This window comes from Kogia breviceps, chromosome 19 (genome assembly GCF_026419965.1).
Source record: "Kogia breviceps isolate mKogBre1 chromosome 19, mKogBre1 haplotype 1, whole genome shotgun sequence".
Classification (NCBI taxonomy): Eukaryota; Metazoa; Chordata; class Mammalia; order Artiodactyla; family Physeteridae; genus Kogia; species Kogia breviceps.
The window spans coordinates 11,983,874-12,003,189 of record NC_081328.1 but is presented as its reverse complement, the minus strand read 5'-3'; the positions used below and the strand labels follow the sequence as shown (position 1 = coordinate 12,003,189).

At 59.5% G+C, this 19,316-nt stretch overlaps 1 protein-coding gene across 1 annotated transcript; it reads right to left on the bottom strand.

The window, feature by feature from the left end:
* Positions 1–1,546: 1,546 nt before the first annotated feature.
* MNT (MAX network transcriptional repressor) lies at positions 1,547–17,939 on the bottom strand. Its single transcript, XM_059046719.2, has 6 exons — positions 17,453–17,939; positions 11,514–12,087; positions 10,875–10,916; positions 10,617–10,728; positions 5,341–5,533; positions 1,547–5,200 (listed from the first exon to the last, which is right to left on the bottom strand). Exons 1-6 carry the CDS (start codon positions 17,523–17,525, stop codon positions 4,452–4,454), a joined length of 1,743 nt encoding a protein of 580 aa, XP_058902702.1. The 5' UTR covers positions 17,526–17,939; the 3' UTR covers positions 1,547–4,451.
* Positions 17,940–19,316: the final 1,377 nt, after the last annotated feature.

The window sequence follows — 19,316 nt, the reverse complement described above, 5'->3', positions numbered from 1 at the left end:
ATACATATGAATTGCTTTGCTGTACACCAGAAACTAACATGACATTGTATGTAAATCAAGTATACTTAAAAAAAAAAAAATTCCCTCTGCTGTGACACTACCTGAAAGTTCACCAAAGGCCCCCGATAGATAACTTGCCTGGAAGTGGCTGGTTCCTTCACACACTCCCACCTCTTCTCTGCTCCACCCAGAAGTGCTGGCATTCCCAGAGCCCAGACTGAGCTTCTAGGGCCAGGGCGAATCCCACAGCCGAAACGATGGGTCTGCTGGGGGCTGTGTGTGGAAAGAAGTAGCAGGAAGCATGAGTAAGGTACTATAGCCCTCAGCTGAAACTGGGTCATCGCAGCCAGGGGTAGACTCTTCATCTTTGTCCCCAGTGCTGGGCACAGCGTCTGACACTCAGGTAACGTTAACCCTTACCCCAGGCCTTCCCTAAAGTGGAAGGGACCGACCACTTCCTGGAGCTACCAGCAGAGGGAGCATGCATCTCACAAATGAAAGGAGCTGCTAGCGGGCTGCGGGGTAGCGGGGAGGAGCATCGAGCCCGGCCTTTCTTGAGGTCGGGTCTTCAGAGAACGGGACCCTGCGGCACTGGTGGCCACCAGTCCCTTCCCCACGATGACATCCCCACGTGCATCCTCAGACCCACCCCAGGAAGAGAAGTTGAGTCAGTTCTCCGGGCTGCGGCTGGGAGCGGGGCAAGTGTCAGGGAGTTGGAGCAGTGGCCTGGCTGGTCTACAGCTTGGCCCAGCTAACTGCTCCCTATCTCACACTCCCTTACCTCCCCACCTACCAGCCTGCCAAATGGGTGGCTTCTCCTAAACTGGGGAGAAAAGATGTCGTTACAAGGTCCAAGGTCTTCAAGGCCCAGCCTAGGACATGGCTCTTTGACCCCTGACCTCCAACTTCATCTTCTTGTTCCTTTCCCTGAAAGGACAGCCTTATTTTACAGACTCCCCAGATGACCTGTCCTAACTACAACCCCAGAAGTACACCCTGTCTCAGGAAGCCCTCCTGTGAACGGATCCTCCAGCTTTCCCACTGGAACTTTCTGGAGTTCAGGATCCCCGACTCCATGACAGACCCAGGGCAGGGTGGCATGTGCCTGGGGACAGCTCTGCACCAGCTGAGATCGGACTGCAGCTCCACACGGCCCCCGGCTGCTCATGTGACCTTATAGCAAGTCACTCAGCCACCCCGAACCCGTTTCCTCATCTGCTATTTCTTGGTCTATTTACTTCACTGAGCTGTTAGGAGATGAAACAAGATATTGTAAAAATGGTTTGAGGAAGTGTAAAGTATTGCAAAAGCATGAGGAAGACCAGAACTGCAGTTCTCAGAGCTTGAGGACTGAGCCTTGGGATTAGAACAGTAAGGTCCCTCATCTTTTTTCTAAACTCCATCAGCCTGGAATCTACTTGAAGACCCTGCCCCCAACCCATAACAGGGAAAGGATGCTACTGCTTCTTGCTGGAGGTCCTTCCCTGAAGGTCTCTGCCTCCTTTTGCAACAAAATGACCCAGATGCTGCAGGTGGCAGCTCCGTCTCGGGTTTCAGTGCAGGTTTATTTCAATTTTATATTTTACTCCAGGCAAGTGCTTATTACATGGATAGTATTCATGTCTCAATACCTAATGTCTTGGAGCATGAACAGCCACTAGAATACAATTCAATAGTAAAAATACAATATGTACAAAATTAGGGTTTTTGTAGTTTTTTTTGTTTTTTTCCCACACAGCAGATGTATCCAAACACATAAAAATCTCTACAGTCTGGGGTTGCTACGATTTATATTTTAGGAAACAGAGACACAGTGACCAAGTCCTCACTGTAAACAAGGGCCACCTCTTTTGGGGATGGGGGTGGGACTCTGGGATGGGGGAAGAAGAAGCTGTTCCTGGAAAGGGCAGGGGTTATGGTGACCCCTAATTCCCTTCCAGGAATTCCCTGCCCTTCTTTGCCCGCCCCGCCCAAGGAACCAACCTCCCCATCTCCCCGAGGTAAAGACTCCCAGCCAGTGAGCCACTCTGAACATCAAAAAGTAAAACACGCATGAGAGGTAAGATGTGTGTGTGTGTGTTTGTGTGCGTGCGCACATGCGCACGCATCCCCCAGGCTGGAAGGGCTAGGGAGCGGAGGGGCAGGCGGTCCCACGGGGCGAGGACAGATGTGGTCCTGACAGCTCTCAGGGGAGATGCCCAAGGAAGGGCTGGGTGGAGGTTGCCCTCTTGGGCACACAGCGTCACAGCGTTCACGAAAACAACAAAAACAACAGCAACAACACCCATCGTCACCAATCTGGACATAGTCATTCGGCACTAGATTCCGAGGCCCGCACTGCTGCAGTGGGGGCGGGGAGGGGCAGGGGCGCGGGCAGATGAGGTATCTGTGCAGGCCCGAGGGACAACTGGCTAACAGGACAGTTTCAAGGTGAGCAGAGCTGAGAGGAGGACGGCTCGCCAGTACTTCTCTGACTGTTCCTGGGCCAGGCCTGCCCTTCTCCCTCTTGCTCTTTCCAACATAATCACACCAGGAAGAGTGAAACCAGCTCCGCCCTAAACAGGGTGGTAGTGGCAGTGGTTGCAGGTGCAGAAAGGCGGCAAGTGTGAGGTGGGAGCCGCAATTGGGGGGTGGGGGTACAGGGTGCCCTCCTAGAAACCTCTGAGGTGTCCAGAAGGCCTTCCCTTTCCCCACCCTGGGAGACAAGGGAACAGTCCCCAGGGAGGTCTCCAGGACCAAAAGGAACTGAAAGGGAGCTCTTAGGTGGCTCAATCTATTCAAGACTTTTGCTGGCCTCCTCAGTGTCCCCCTCCCCAGGCTGTCATTTCAAACTTCACACCCAGGAACACTGGCTTCCCCCTCCACAGACACTCTGAAAGGCCATTGGTGAGTGTGTCCAGGTGGGGAGCCAAGTGTGCACATGTGTAACTGAGTGTGTCTGACACAAGGCCACTTGTAGTAAGTATGCACATAAAAGAAGCCAAAGCAGTCTGCTGAGGTGAAGGCAGGGAAAACTGTCCCCTACACACAGGCCCCCTTGCTCCTCCTCACCCCAAGCTCAGCCCCACCCTTGGCCCAGCTGAGGACCTTTCCTCACAGGAAGGTGGTGGCACACAGCAGCCCCCACTGGGGAGGGCAGGCTCAGAACAGCCCGCTGGAGAAAGGGGGACATTCAGAGGAAAGAAAGATGGTGCCAGAGACGGAGAACCTGGGTCAGAAGCAACAGTCCTCCCGGGTCTGGCCATGCTCCCTCCCCACAAGTCCCCAGGGCCAAGCCCCTGGATTTTAACTTCCTGATTACCTCAACAGTGTGGCTTCCAGCTCCTGGAACCCAGACCAGACACTGGTCCGTCTCCAAGGCAGCAAGGAGGCATCCAGGTGTACTCATCCCTCCAGGGAGTGCACAGTACCAGAGGCCAGACCTCCTCTCTACTTTCTGAAAGCCAAGAGTCAAGTCCAGGGATGCGGACAGGGTCCAGAGTACCCTCCTCTTAGTCCAGACCTGGCTGGAGGTCAAGGGGTGGGGGGCAGGAGGAGACAGCCAAGCTCCTCCTTCCCCGCCCCCACCCTCAGCCTGCCTTCCTGAAGACAGGAGCCCAGTGGCAAGGGTTGAGGGGCTTGGGAAGCTTGGCAAGGGCTTGGGTTTGGTTTACTATTAGTAGAGAATTGTCTTTACGTTTGTTGTGCTGAGTCACAATGACTGCAACCAGGTTGGAGAGCTCCAAGCTGGGGCACCCACCTGTCTGGAATCTGTGGGACTCTACACAAGCCACATCCTAGGATCTGTCACCTGTACTCAGAGCAGGGCCCCCCTCAATCCCCAGCTTTCCAGGCCAAGTTGCTTCAGTTCTGCTTCCCCCCTTTCCCCTCCAGAACCCAGGGAAGAGAAAGCTGAGGTTTGGGAGGGGAGGGCCCGGGCGCTCAGCCATCTCACCAGACAGAGCAATAGCAGCAGCAGCAGCACAGGAAGGCTGGCAGGGCAGGGGAAGCGGGAGAGCACGACGTCCACATCGCAGGGTTCCGGGGGGAGGGACGGGGGGCGGACGGCACTGGAACGGGAGAGCACGACGCCCACATCGCATGGTGGTGGGGGGGACGGCACTGGAGCGGGAGAGCACGACGTCCACATCGCACGGTTCCGGGAGGGGTGGGGGGAACGGCACTGGAGCTGGCACCAGGCTGGACAGGCGGCACAGTTGCCAGAGTGTCTCTCATCACTTTGTCAAGTCCTAGTGCAGTGGGCTGACCCCCTGCCCTGTGCCCAGCTCCCTGGGGAGGCCCCTCCCTCCCCTGGCTCAGAGTCTCTGCACCCCCTTCCCCTAGGAGGCCTGGGGGTGGGTATGGGTGGGGCGGGCCTGGGCCTGGCTGGAATGTGTGGAGCTGGTGGGTGGGAGAGTGGGGGACAGGTCTCCCTCCCTGCCCCCACAGGGGGCCTCTGAGTGGCCTCATCCTCAAGCCAGCTTGAGTGTGCTGACCGGGAAGGAGGGCATGGTGACCATGGTCACAGGGTTGAGCACTGTCTGGCCTACCAGCTGGGGGTGGTGCACCACCTGAGCCCCTACGGCTGGCTTCGCCATGACTGTGGCCGGGGGCCCCAGCCCGGCCGTGCCATTCACTTGCTGGTGTGAGAGGGTGTGGGCGATGTGGCTCACCGCCACGGGCTGGCTCACCGCCACGGGCTGCGGGTACAGGGGCAGCTGGGAGCCAAGGTGGGCCACGTGGTTGAGGGCGGCAGGGTGCACCGTGATGTGGCCAATGGGGGGTGTGGCGGGTGCCAGCTGCACAGCGGGGCTAGGGGCCGAAGGGGCAATGTGGGCGATGTGCTTGCCACCCGGCCCCTGCAGAACATGGTTCACAGTCTGGATGACTGAGGCGTGGGTGGTGGCGGTGTGGGCAATGACCGTGGAGCCTCCCCCAGCCGCAGCCACCAGATGGGCTGAAGCGGGCACCAGCGTTTGGGCCGGGGCAGCTGGGGGAGGGGGAGGGGCTGGCAGAGGTGTCTTCTGCTGTGGCGGTGGCGGCTGCTGCCCGGGGAGGTGGGCAGGAGACAGGGCCACAGGCTGGGGGTGGGGAGGCAGAGGTGCGGGCACGGTGCTGGGCGGTGGCTTCGGCGGCTCCGGGCGGGGGCGATGGCTCAGCTTAGGTGGGCCCAGGCCAGCCTGGTCCTCCTCCATATCCTCGTCTATGTTGTCCTCGCCCTCTGTTGGGGGGGCACGCGGATAGGCACAGGTCAGAAGGGCTTGGCAGGGAGAGCCTGGAGGAGCAGAGGACCCTGGGGGCCCGGGGTCTTTACGGGGCTGGGGCGGGGCCGACACGGAGCAGGTCGGGGGTGGAGCTCACCAGAAGCAGTGGAGGTGGAGGCCTGGTCGTCATCAGGCTGGCCCGTCTGCCTGAGCACGCGGTCGATCTCCAGCACGTCCATCCACTGGCTCAGCTCGTGCTTGAGCTCCGCCAGCCGCTGCTGCGTGGCAATCTTTTCCCGCGCCAGACGCTCCATCTCGTGTTCATATTCTTTCTCCTTCCTCTTCAGGGACTGGAGAACAGAGCCAGTAACAGCAAGGTATCCTGAGCGGCAGCCACGGGGCCCACGGTACCACAAACACCTCCCGCCGCCGCCCTCACCTCCAGATCACCTGGCCCCCAGGGGCAGCTGTGCAGTGACCAGGGGCCCAGGCGGACAGGGGCTGTTGGAGACCACACCTGCCTCGTGGTCCACGGCTCTGCCTATGGAGGCCCAGCATCTGGCAACAGTGGGCTCTCAGGCAGGTGCAGACCCAGGTCAGTCCCTCCCCTACCCCCACATCAACTCCATCCTGAGGGGCTTCGCTGCCTCTTGCCCCATCCACAGTCCTGGCGGCATCTCCCTCCATTCTGCGGAGCAGAGCCGAAGGGGTAACAGACTTCTCAGTGGTGCCCAAGGCCCCTGCTGTCATTCACACCATCCTGTCACTCACGGATGCCACAAGCTACCCTCCATGGAACCCATGCCTCAAAGATCCCCAGACTATCCTGCCCTTCGCTCCCCTTCATCATTCACTAGTCTCCTTAACTTCAATACCGTTGGAGAATGAGCCACCAGATTTTAAGACCCCCATCTCATCTCCTTGACCTTCTCTATGTCATCCCCAACAGCTGCTGGCTGTGCACCTCCTCTCCGACCTCCTGGGCTCCTCCCCACGGTGCCCACCTGTGCCACCTCTCTACATCCACGCTGCCTGCAGCCCTCCAGACGCCCGAGGCTGCTGAGCTACCCCAGGTCCTGCAATGTGCCCCTCCTTCCACACCTGCCCGAGCTGCCCCGGCCAATGAGAAACAGCTCTTGCAAGGACAGCACCGTTGCCTCCACCTGAGCACCCCTGGAGAGGATCCGTCCTTTATGACAGGTCGCAGGTGGCTCCTCCCACGTGACACTGAGGCTACCCACTTCACTAAGAACACTGGAGAGAGCTCGCTTGTCCACAGCACCATCTCCCCTTCAACTCCCCCAGGGCCACAGGCAAGCTCTCAGGTCGACCCTCTCGCAGGTGCTGGATGCCCCACTACCCAGACTGTGGCAATGCTCCCCTGTCAGAAGTGTCTCCAGTTTGCCTTTGAACGATGCTTATTAGCAGCTCTGAACTGCCAGCTCCTGCCCTGTTTCTCACCTCCCTTCCACACCGAAACTCTCTCCTTGTCCTCTGTGACCTCCCGACTAACACTTTATTAAACCATCTCATCTTAAATCTTGCAGGCCTCCCTGTTGCCAGCTTTTCCTCAGCCCAGGCACGTCATGGCTGCTGGGTCCACCAGACAGCAAGGACAATCTTGCTTGCTGCCCCCCGAGTCTCTTACCTGACCTGCTCCTGAGCTTCTAGCTTCCAAGGCTTGCCATTCACAGCCAAGTGTAGAGCCCACTGGCTCACACACACATCCTCCCTTCTCACCCCTCCAGGTCTTACCTGCTTGTGCTCCAGAACCACCACTGGGCCCCCACCTCCTCACTGTCCATCCCCATCCCACGTCCTCCCAGTACATCCTCCTGCCCTCAAGCCCTTCTTGGCACTGGCACACCTCTGAGCGTTTAATGAGACTGTCAGCATTGAGACTGACGCTGGCTCACACGAGCCCCTAAATATTCCACATTTTGTTTTTCCATCTCAATACATGCTGTCCCTGTCCAACCCTGGGAGCGGGGCAGACTGTTCTGCGGTTACCTTATATTCCCTAAGGCTGCCAGTGGCCAGGACAGAGCCATGAGTGATGTCTTAGCCTCGGGGGAAGGATCTGTGAAGACCCGAGGGTGTTGGTACCCACCTCTACCCTGTCTTTCCACCTCATTACAGGAGAATCACAGTCTCTCATTAGACTTGAGTTTCCCGATTCCAGTTCCTTCGGGCAATTCTGCAACAGCTTCTCCTGACTGTTCACCTGACCTCCCAGGCACAGCAATGTTTTCAACTCCACACACCAGCTAGGCCCAACTTTCCCACACTCCCTCCTGCAGCCCCAAACTGCTTAGTTCCTGGCCTCACCAGTCAGAGATGCCTCAAACATTAATGCCTGTAACACACAACCCAGACACAGTGATGCTCTGTACTGACCTGAGATCTGGCAGCTTTACACCTTTTATACTTGTTGCCAGTCCCAGGCCACACACAGCTCTATCATCCTGGCTTTGAGATTAACCTGTCTCTCCCCATATTTCTGCCAGAAAGATTCCCCACCGCCCTGATTTACTGACACACACGCACACGCATCTGGCTTCTCACCTGGTTCTACCCTGAGAGGCCAGAAATAGACATGCCAATTGGATGGAGCCACATTAATGATGAGGCCTGGGGTGAGTCAGCCCTCACTCAAACCTGGATGCAGGGGGCTGGAAGTGCCTGTCCTGAATGCTCCCTGCTAGCCAGCAGGGAACATAGACTGCTGGCTCAGGAAGAGAGGATGTCAGGGGCCCAAACCTCCACGTCTCACCTAGTCCAGCTCTCCACAGGCCTAGAGATCCCTGGAAAGCTTTCCCAGGGTCTAACTTTTGTCCCCATTGCTTCATTCTAAACCCATTTCCTTTCTCAGACTACCGGGATGCATGGTTTGGTACCTGCCTACTCCTCTTCCTGCTTCTGTCCACTTCACTGAGACTGTCTTCAAATCCTTTACTACCTCCAAGGTACTGTGGGCCTGGCTGGGGGCTACAGCCTTCCCATAGCTTCCCACCTCAGCACACAACCAAAGCCCTCAGTCTCCACACCCTACATGGTCTCTCCAGTACTCCCTTCCAACTCCCATCTGGTGCCCTGCTGCCTCCATCTCTGCACAGCAATCCTCCTGACCACCTTTAACTTCCAAAAATGCATCCTGCTTCCTCCTACTAGAGAAACTTCGGTCTGCACTGGGCTCTCTGCCCTCCACTTGTCTCGGTCACCCCGGCCTTCAGGTCCCAGCTCAAATGCCCCTTCCTCAGCAGCAACTTCCCTGACTCCCCAGAACAGATCCTGTGACCCCTATCCCTACTATGCCCTCGTAACAGAGTTCTCTGTTTGGTTATGTGATACTCTGCTGCACGACTAACCTAAGGACAGAGAGCCACATTTTTTACTTTGCTCCCCACTTTCTAGCCTCCCAATCAGACACAGGGCTGTCCAAAAGTACCTGAATGAGTAAATGAATGAAGCTGAGGATTTATAGAGAGCCTTGTTAAGTTTTCCAGCATTTCTGCTTCCACTGCTAGCCCCAGGACAAGTATCTCTTATGGACAGCTTGGGTCCACCTTGCTTCCCACTCAGCCCAGCCCCAAATCCCAAGTCTGCTGGCTCTACCGAATCTCTTATTTCTGACTTACTTTCAAAATCCACCGTCTCGCAATCAAGGCTTCCGGACCTAAGTATGTGCCTACAGGGAGGAACGCGCCATTCCATCCTTCCTACTTCTCAATAATTGCTATCAAGGTAATATTTATAGACGGGCCATCCTCCTCACATCCTTATGACGAAGATACTATTGCTTCTTCCCACTTAGCATCATCGCAGTGCTGAAGAGGAAACCGATATTCACAGAAAATGTCAAATAATTTAGACAGGGTTTTTCTCCCGGTATACATGACTTCCTACGGCTGAAAGACTAGCAATTTAGACTCAAGCCCAAGTTCTGCAGAAACATCCCAGAAAAAACCCTGCCGGGGATCCTCGCCTCTGAAACCCGAGGCTTGGTCCCCTCCCTCGTCCTCCCTCCCCAGTCTCTCTCCCATTACCTCTCGGCTGCCGAGGCCCCGCCCCTCCCGGAGCACGCGCGCACCCACGCGGACCCGGCTTTGCTGCGTCACTCCCCACAGGCCGCACCCTCCCTCCGCGCGCGCAGGAGTCCCGCCCCCTGCCCAGCTCTGCCAATCGGCGGGCCCAGCCCCGCCCCTCCCGTGCCGGGAAGCTGCCTGGAAGCGCGCCAGCCCCTCCACCTCGTCCGGAGGGCGGGCGGAAGGGCGCGCGTTGGCGGAAGGCGGGGAGGGAACTGCCGGCTGGAAGCAGGCCTGAAGCAGCGCCTCCGCCCCCCTCCTTCAACAAGTCTGGCTCCGGTTACCTCAGGGCTGTGACCCCTGAGGTAGCTGAGGCCGGGGGAAGGGTGGCCCACCCGGGCCGTGATGCCGCCCAGCCCCCAAGCTTCCCCAGAGCGCCGACTGGGAGACCCTGAGGCTGCTCCGCCCCCACAGCCCGGGAGCCCTAAGTCCCTCCCACTCCCCAACGGCTACCTCCGGCTCTGTCTCCAGGGCAGCCGAGCATGGCCGTTCGCCCCACCCCCACAGCCTCCTTCCCGGCACGCGGAACCCTCGGTCGGTTTCCAGGGAAACCGAAACTCGGGCCGTCACGGCAACGGTCTTCTCTGGCGGTGGCCCACACCCCCCCGTACTGCAAAGAGGAGCCAATGCCCAAAGGCAAGGGACACACAGCCAGGAGCGTCCCTTAAAAAAGAGTTTCTTTTAAACCCTGAAGGAAGGAGAACGTAAGTCTTTGGGTTCGGTGACCCCGGGGCTTCTCGTCGTCCAGACTGCCGCATTGCCCCCTCCCCTAGGTTTACCCCCCAAAGTCAGGTGGTGGCACCTCCGTACGCTTACTGCAAGGATCTAGGTCCTTCTGGGCTACAAGTCGCGGGCGGGGGTGGGAAGAGGTGTTTCAAGGGCGCCACCCTGCGGAACGAGCCACGCCCAGCCCCCCCACCCCGTGATAGTCTCAGGCTGAAACCGGTTCCCGCCCAGGCACTGCGGGCGGGCGCGGTGGAGGCGCCGGCCACTCCACGCCCTTCCCACCCGCCAGGGCTGTAACGCGCGGCAGGCGGTAAGGCCGGGCCGCGGACAGAGCTGCCACTGAGCCGCAGGGACCGTGCCGATCGCGGGGCTCCGCGGGGCAGCCCGACGGGGGAAGGGAGCCGAGCGCCACCACCGCGCACGCGCGCCGGTCTCCCGCCCCCTCCCGGGCGGGAGCCCCGCTGACGTCAGCCAGGCCATGTGCTCGGCGCCCGCGTGGAGGCGGGCGGGGGAGCCGGTGAGGGAGCGAGGGCGGGGCCGCGGAGGGGAGGCGGGGCGCGCAGGAAGCCGGCGAAGCGTCCGTCTCCCGCCCTCCTCTGGGCCTTGCTTCCCTCCCCCATACCTGAATGTACCGCAGCGCCGTGCGCAACACGCTCAGATTCGATGTCTTCTTGTCATCCACGTTGGGGATGTTGCGCTTCAGGGTCTCAAAGCACTCCTTCAAGTGGGCCCTCCTGGGGAGAGGAAGCAGCGCCGGTCAGCCAGACGCCAGGGGGCCAGGGGCGGGAGGGAAGGCCTAAGGAGAGCTTGGGGACCACGGACGGTACCGTCCCGGTAGCTCGCGGGGCGGGCCCAGAGTCACAAGCTCACACACACACACCTGTTCTTCTCCAGCTTGTTGTGGACTTCTCTGGTTCCGATTCTGAAATCCAGACAGACAGGGAGGTGGCTCAGGGAGGAGGGCCCAATTAGGCGGCCTTCCCAACCCCTGCCCCCACCTCCCCAAATGCCACAGGCTTTTTGTCCCTGACATTGTCTCTCTAGAGAAAAAGCGATGAGAGCTGTTCAGTTGTTCTCCCTGTGTCGTGGGGCATACACCCCCTGGAGGGCACATGTAGGCTCGTAATTCACAACCCCTTTATCTTCTATCACATCCAGGCACCTGTGAAGGGCTCCTGGGATAGCCAGTGGACCCCGGCCCTTACCCAAGAGCCCCATAATCCAATACCCTGGCCAAAGGCCTCGAAATGCCATTAGCCTCAACCTTGGAGGGCGTCAGAGAACACAGAAGCCTGAGAATAACAGAGGGCAATGACCATTCCCCACTCCCCAGGGTGGGGATGGTCACAGCTCGGTGAGGACATATCCAAATATAGGAAGGCGCTTCTGGTCTGGGGAGGCAGGGCCGCGGCTCTGACAGGCTAGCTTGGGAGGGGGTACTTTCTCTCGTGCACACCTTTCAGGCTGTGGGCCGTTGGTTCTCTCCATCCCACCAGCCCCTGTGCCACACCTCACTCACCCCCCAGGCCTCCTCTTCTGTTCGCCGGATTTGACTTCTTCAGCGGGTGCCAGCTTCAGGGTCCCAAGAGTGGATGGGGGTGGCTGCTGGGGGGCCAGCTGGGGCTGGACTCCAGGGTGTGGGGCGATGGTCAGGATGGGTGTGGGGATGGGCTGCAAAGGCTTGGGGCTGCCAGTGGGTGGAACGGTGGCCTTGGAGTCCGGCAGTAGAGGAGCAGGAGTGGGCCCCTGCGGCCTGGTGGGAAGAGGGGCCGACTCCTTAATGCTGAGTCCAGGGGCGCTAACCAGAGCCGGCTGGCGAGGTGCCAGGGGCAGAGGCGGGGGCGGGGGCAGAGGCTGAGGAGAGCTGGTCACTACAGGAATAGGGATGACAGTCAGTGGGGTGGGGGTGGCCAGCGGGGGCGGGGGTGCCGGCGGGGGTGCGGGCGGCGACAGAGGCAGGGGCGGCGCCTCGATGCGGGGCTCCTCCAGCGGCAGGGCGTGGGCCAGCCTGGCCAGGCTGCTGGCCTGCTGCTGCTGCTGCTGCTGCTGCTGCTGCTCACGCTCCCGCTCCAAGCGAAGCCGCTCCTGCTCCTCTACACAGAGAGAACGCGAGGGCTGTCTCAGCAGGGCAGGCGGTCCTGGGGCCCCGCTTTACCGGTCCTCCACTTGTAACCCATCCTCTGACCCCATCCCGGGCAGCACCCGGTGACACCACAAATACTCATCCACACTTGATAGTTTGGCACTGGGCTAAGCGCTGGGGATGCAGCAGTGATCAAATAAAACAGACTCCTGGTCATTGCTCTTGGGGAGCTCATAGACGGGGGTGGGCTGAGGCGATACGACAAATAATAGGGATAACAGTCCAAGCTGGGGGAAGAGAGAGGCTGTGGAAAGACCGAGCAGGAGCTGTCAGTGAGGGTGCTGGAGGCCTGGCACCCTGAATGTCGAAGGATTAAGCAGGTGATGAGCAGGGGCTGCAAGGCTAAGGGGAGCGAGTGATAGATGAGGTGGGTAAAGGCCAGCCCACAAATGACCTCAGGAGAATAGAGGAAGTGGTCAAATCCTAGATTCTGGGGAGGTACCTTCTAGAGGGCAGGCGGTACCTTCATTTCATAGATGAGATAAATTAGCTCAATGAGGCAAAATGATTTGTTGAGGGTCATACTGTGAGTCAAAGGTAAAACTGGGGCTACCCAGCCAGGTCTTTTGATACCTGGTGAATGCCTGGTGCTGTGCCAACATATGCTCACTAGGTGTCTACACACACACACACACACACACACACAGACACACACACACACACCTGTATCTCACAAGAGCCCCACAGCGCAAGCAGGGCAGGGATATCACCTTCAGCTCACACCTGAGGAAACCAGGCCCAGGACTCAGGACTCTCAGGCTAGGTCCCAAAGCCTGTTTCCTCAGAGTCTATACCCAAAATGCACCTGGTCCTTCTCTGCCCTTTGTTGTGCTGGAACTTATTCCCCACCACTACCAGCAGCAAAAACTACAAAAGTAAGAGGCAGGCAGAAAGGAAAGCAGGGCTTTTTAACAGGCGTTGAACAGGGCAGTGAACTCGGACAACCTCGCACGCCTCAGCTCAGCATCTCTGCTGAAAGCCCCGCCAGGCCTGCTCAGCAGCGGGCTGAGAACAGGGCAAAGGAAGAGGCCCCTCCTGATTCAGAGACCCCTCTTCATCCCCACCCTGCCCCCCACCATTCTAGTTCCCAGGCTACAGGTTTGGGCCAGGGCCCAGGGGAGCGGCTGAAGCCCCCAGGCTAGGGAGCAGGCTGGTCAACCAGCCCTCCCTCCTGCCCAGATTCACCACGCTGCTGACTAACCGAGCTGACAGCACAGGGCCGACACGCCCCAAACACACCACCCCCAAACACACCACCCCTAAGGGGTGGGGCTAGGGGGCAAGGTTAGCTAAGTGCCCCCTGGGGAGAAGAGCACCTCACCACACAGGTCTTTGGGCTCAGGGGCCCCCCAAAAACGTGAGGCCTCAGGGCCCTTTGGCCAATCAACATCTTGAGTGTGAGCCAGGCCTGCTCAGAGCCCCTCCCTTCCACAGAGAAGAAGAGGCGAAGGAGGAAGTAGGGGGGAAGTGTTCTGAGAGGGCAAGCACTCAGTGGTTTCCCAGCAGCCAGCATTCAAGGGCTGGAGTCAGCAGGCACGGCCTCTTCCGTGTCTCCCCTGCCCCTCAGGAAGGGAAGCTACCAGGCCTGCACCAGCCTGCTGCTATAAGCCAGCAGCACTGGCTTCTGTTAAAGGCCCAGAGAAAACCAGCTCTCTGCGCTCCTGTTTCCCACAGACCACACTGCGAAAGGAGCCCTTCTCAGGCCCAGCCTGGGACATCCCCAGTCCGCTCCCCACCTCCCCCCACCCCACCTCCAAGACAAGGTCCTGGAGCTCAGGGCCCAAAACAGCCCCATCTCCACTCCTTTGAGCCAGGGCCTGAACTTTCACTGGCCTTGGAGCAAGTGTTCCACTCTCCCACAAGCAGGGGGACAGACAGGGCCCCAAACCCCAAGGCCAGCTGCTCTGGGAACCTAGAATGAAGGCAAACCTCGTATTCCCCATATTTTAAGTCAACTCCAAAGCTCACCCAGGAGATGGCAACCTCCTTCTCACCTACCCTCTCTCTTCCAGAGCCAGGCAGGCACGCCTCACAGATGCCAGGAAGGACCCAGGTGAATGGCCAAGCTCTATCATACCTGGATCAGCATGAAAAAGCTTAACTGATGGTGAAGAAGAGGGGGCGCCCCAGGCCAGATCCAGCCCACTATAGCCTCCTGCCTTCATTCCCCACCCAGCACTGACCCCCTTCCTGTGCACTCGGCAGGGGGAAACAAAGTGGGGAGAGCAAACTGGGTTTTAGTAATATGGGTTTAGGCTCTTCAAAATAATGCTCTGCTGCACCCTTGGGTGCACCCCTCTTCTCACACACATACTCTGGCACCTTCCCTGGGCTCTGCCCAGAAGCTGCCCCCAGAGAATTTTGCATGACCCTCCTGGGTGATCCAGGGGCCAAGGGTCCAGGCCGACAATGGACAGTATGGGCTCTGAGCTTCCCCCAAGCCACTGTGGCCTAGGGGCTCAGCAGGCACAGACCTGGGGCCAGAGGAGTCCACACCAGGTGGTGGCCCCCAATGTTCAGAGGCGTTTTCCCCTTCTACACGTAACAGGGAGCTTGGTGCATGAGGCAGGCACAGGGTGGGACTAGCTCAGGTAGAAGAGGGTCCCATTTGAGTCACTTCCACGACTGCTGGAAATGACCAGGCCTTCCTGCTGGCCACCAGGATGGCCTTGCCCTTTCCTCTCTCCCCTCGTGCACAAACATGCACGTGCACATACGTCCTCAGTTCATCATTTGAGCAAACTGGCTGGTCCAGGTCAATAAACTGTCACTTGAGGCTTGAGGTTGAACGGGGGCCCAGATGAGAGGATCCCTGTTCAGGGCTGCCCATGAGGTACACACCCCCAGAAAGCAGTTCTGGTCAGCAGGCTCACCAGCAACCCCTTCTCTCCCATTTTTTCCCACCCCAAGTTAGAGGACAGAACCTCTAGTAAGGAAAAAAAATTGCAGAGATTAAGCTGCTGCAGCCAGGTCTGGCTATCTACACATGAGTTTTTGGAGTAAATCTGGCTTTCCAGCATCCATCCATCCATCCCCTAAGACCCCCTGCCCCACCAACAAGAAGCCTCACCTCAGCTCCCTGCCCCCAGTTCTCACCACCTGGAGGAGGCGCAGGGCTCTGCAACTTCTTAGAGGAGAGCCATTCCCATGCTCCTTCCAAGTGTTGCTCAAGTCATCCCTGTGGTTCTTATTGTCACCTCTGGACCGACTTATTTTGGAAAGCATGGTAGACATGACAGTGAGGGTGTTCTCCCCTCCCCCATATGGCCAACCAGCCTGCGGGTAAAGTGAAAATGAAGTTCTCTTGGAGCAACAGCAGGGTCAATCCTGTTGCCTCCTAGCACAGTGGGCAGTACACATTGGGGACACAATAGGAACTCCTGAATTGCATTGTGTTGATGGTGGCAGCAGGTGACTCAGTCTCTCCAAATCTTGTGCATGCTCCTCCCGGTGCCGCTGGTCCGGCACGCAGGACATTCTCGGTCACCACCTGCACTGTCCGCCACCGGACCCTGCTCTGGACCTCGAAGACAAGGGGAAGGGGCGCGTAAGCTGACATCCTGGCCCATCAGTTCAGAAAACCCAAGCACTGTCGGTCTCACATATTTCGAGTGACTCTTGACCTTGAGATGCCGGTTGACCCGCCGCTCCCCCGCCCCTGGTCCACTGCTGCTTCCCCCGCCCGCCGGAGCGGCGGCGGCGGCGGCGGTACACGCTGCAGGCGCGCGCGCGCGCACATACAACACACACTACTACCTCCTGCATGACTCATCATTGAAGCAACAATAGGCAGAGAGAAAGGAAAGGAGGGCGAAGCACTCTCTCCACCACAACCGACCCGGCTGAAGGGCTTGGGGGCGGGGGTTGGAGGGGACAGTAGTCCCCGGATATTGCACACACGCCGATCCAGGGCTGCGGCCCTCGCAGCAGTCCGGAAAACGGAGGTCTTCCCCCAATCCCTATTTCTGCAGTACCCTGAAGCTGGGGTCTACCAACAACGGCGCGTAGGGATAGGGGGCATCGCAAATCTCCGTCTCCCCGCTGTCTAGAGAGCACCAAAGTTTGCCCCTTCTCGCCTAGTTCATTCCGTACCGCGGCCAGGGATGCTGCCAGGGAGCCCTGGTGAGAACGTCTGGGGGGTCAGTGGGAGTATGTGAGCTCTATATGTCCAGTGATTCTGAGGGTTTCCCTAGCCCCAGGATCAAAAACAGGACGTTGGGGGGAGAACAGACAGGTGAGCTCAGCTCCTCCCTCGTAGGGCAAAGGCTCTCCCAAGGAGAAGCCCAGCGGCCAGAGCCAGGGCCCAACCCGGCGCCAGGCCCCTCGCCAGCCCCGCCCAGGCCCCGCCCCCGGCTGAGCGCGAGGCGGCTGGGAGGGGCTGGGCCGCGCCGTCCCCAGCGGGAGTGTCCCCCGTGCACGTGGTCGGGGGCGGGGCCGGTCCACGTCACCACCCGGTGTAACCAACGGGCTTGGAACGCAAGCACACGCAACATTCCAGCCGAGAGCGGGTTTGGAACGCGCAGACACGCCACATTCCACACCGGCTAAAGTGGGGGGGCAGCAAGGGGGGCCCAGGGGCTGCCCCCGGAGACCTGCGGGCCGTTTCGCAGATGTCCAATCAGTCCGGCTCTCACCCAAACCCTTGACGCGCGACCCAGCCCAGCTCTGAGAGGCGGGGTCAGGCGGGGCTGGCCAGGATCATAAGACACGCGATGTCATTTCATTCTGCAAAGGCCGCCTCCGCCCCAAGCGGCGCGTAGATATGCCGGGAGCGCCCCCCGCACAGGGCCAGGGAAGCCGGGGAGCTGCTCCGCGTAGAGTAATTCCACCCCCCACTCCATTACACACACGCCCACTCCTGTGCACTAGACACTCGCCCGTGTACACGTCCATCCATCCGCTCTCATCGAGGCTCGCATCACACATCCCCCGTGCATACACGCACACACGCGCGGGTCTGCCACCCCCACGCAACACCATTCCTCACCCCACCCCCCGGCTCGCACATCCTCAGCCCTACCGAGGGCGCCGCTGGCCCATGGGAAAGAAGCCCCCCACGAAAGGTGCACAAGGGGTGGTAGGCAGCTGGGGTGGCGTCCACAGGAGCCGGGTCCTCCCTGCATGTTAATGAATTCATTAATTTCACTGCCCATAACACTCCTCCCCGGGCGGCGGCTCTTGCGTGGATCCTTGCACTGCCCCGCTTCGCGGGCCGCCCGGGAGGGGGTACCGCTCGCGGTTTCGCGTGGGCTCGGGGACCGGGGTCGCTCGCCTCCCCTTCCCTGGTGCCCCAGGGGCCCAGCCCGGCCGCTCACCACGTGCTCTCTGTTGTTGCTGCGCTTGCCATTCCAGGAAGCGGGCCGCCTCCAGTAACGTCTCTATGCTCATCGCGCCGAAAGCTGCCGGGGGCGCGCCGGGGCCGAGACTGCGGCCCGCAAACCGGGCACAGGTCAGGCTGGCGGGCAGGCAGGAGGGAGGGATCACCTCCGGGGGGCGACAGGACTGGGCGGCGCAGCGCACTCCACAGGGAAGAACGGGGGAGCACGGGGAGAAAAATCAAGGTCTCCCCAAATGTTTGCAAAATGTAATTTGCAAATTTAAAAAAATTGATGCAAGAAAAAAAAAAAAGGCGGCACTGCCTCCCTCCTTCCCCTCCCTCTCTTCCTCCCCTCTGATGCCTCCCGCCCCGCTGCCCCCAGGAGTCCCGCCGACAAGAAAAGGCTTTGCAACAAGATGGCGAGGAGGCACCGACACACACAACAAGGGAAGGAGCCGCGCTGCCCCCGGCCGCCGCCCCCGCTACTACACCGGGGCCGCAGCCAAAGCCCGGACCGGAGCCCCCGCCCGCAGGGCCGCGGCGTCTCCTGAAGGGAGGGGCGGGGTCCAGGGCGGGCTGGCCCCGCCCACTCGAGACGGCGCGCGCACACGTGGCCTGGGTGGGGGTGGGAGAAGTTCCAGCCGGGTTCTCGCCCTGCATTTCCGCTTTCCCGCCTCGCCCCTCCCCGATTGCAAGCCACAAGTTGAGCAACGGCGGCGTGTTTGGGTCATTCACAACGAAATTTGTCCTGCTGGAGGGAAAGAGAGGTGGCAAATTCAGGACTTAAGTTAGCTCAAATAAAGATATTCCAGGTCAGGGAAACCTTAGAATGGTAGAGACTGGCCTGACCCTCGGGTCTCCGCTCCCTACCCACACGTGACCTAATTCCTGCAACCACCAGGCTGTCGCAATTCCCCCGGGATCCGCCCCTGGGCGGAGCTGACGGCATGAGGCTGCCAGAGAACAGGCGGAGGGAGCGGAGTGAGGATCCGGTTCCGCGTTTTGTCTCCGTTCCTCCCCCCGCAGTGCGTTCGCATCCTATTAGGCGATGTCACCGGGCCGCGGGCCAATGGGCGGGCAGGACAACACGGCATGGAGCAGCTCCACATGGACACCCCGCTCCGCCAGCCCTGTGTTTAAAGGGCCAGTGTCTAAAGGGTCACATTCGCCGGTGCGGATGGGGCCACTGTGTGGAGGGTGGGACGCTGAGAGGGAAATTCTGCAGTTGTGCCCTGACCTACCCTTTCCTTTTCACCACCCTCCCTTTAAAACCCTCTCTCTCTTTCCTTCCTCTAAACTCTCGTCTTTGTCCACGCGCGTCTGATGCGGGTGGAGACTCCAACTGGGCCATCCAAGAGGCCGCCCTTTGCTCTGGGGCCGGTCTGAGGGCGGTTACGGCGAAGCGTCCACAGCCTAGACCAAGGGGGCGTGGCGCAAATCGGGAACAACAACGTGGAAGGCGGAAACCCGGCCCTCCCAGTGGCTGGGCGACTGAGGCCGCGGGCGGGGAGCGGGGGCGGGGCCGCTCCGCCCAGCCACAACCATACTCGCTGCGGGGGACGGGACCCCGGCTGGCGCTCCTTACGGCTTCTTCTTGTGCTAGTTTGGGGGCGCCTGGGGGTACAATTAGAAAGTTAGTCCTTTTTGAGGTCAGCTTGCCCAAATTCTCTCATTTTGCAGATAAGGAAACTGAGGCCCAGAGACGAGAAGGGACTTGTCTAAGGTCACTCAGTATTCCAGTTCCTCCTTGCCCCGCAGGAGAAGCATTTATTCCTTACCCTACGGATGACTGTTCTGAAGGCAGTTCTGGGTCAGGGCTCTCAAACAGAAAAAAGTCATGGAGGACTATCAAACTGCTTGCA

Coding starts and splice junctions, on each gene's coding strand:
- MNT (XM_059046719.2), bottom strand. CDS start 17,525: ATGAGCATAGAGACGTTACTGGAGGCGGCCCGCTTCCTGGAATGGCAA. Junction 10,917..11,513: donor CAGAAGAGGAGGCCTGGGGG/GTGAGTGAGGTG, acceptor TCTGGATTTCAG/AATCGGAACCAGAGAAGTCC. Junction 5,534..10,616: donor CGGCGCTGCGGTACATTCAG/GTATGGGGGAGG, acceptor TCTGTTCTCCAG/TCCCTGAAGAGGAAGGAGAA.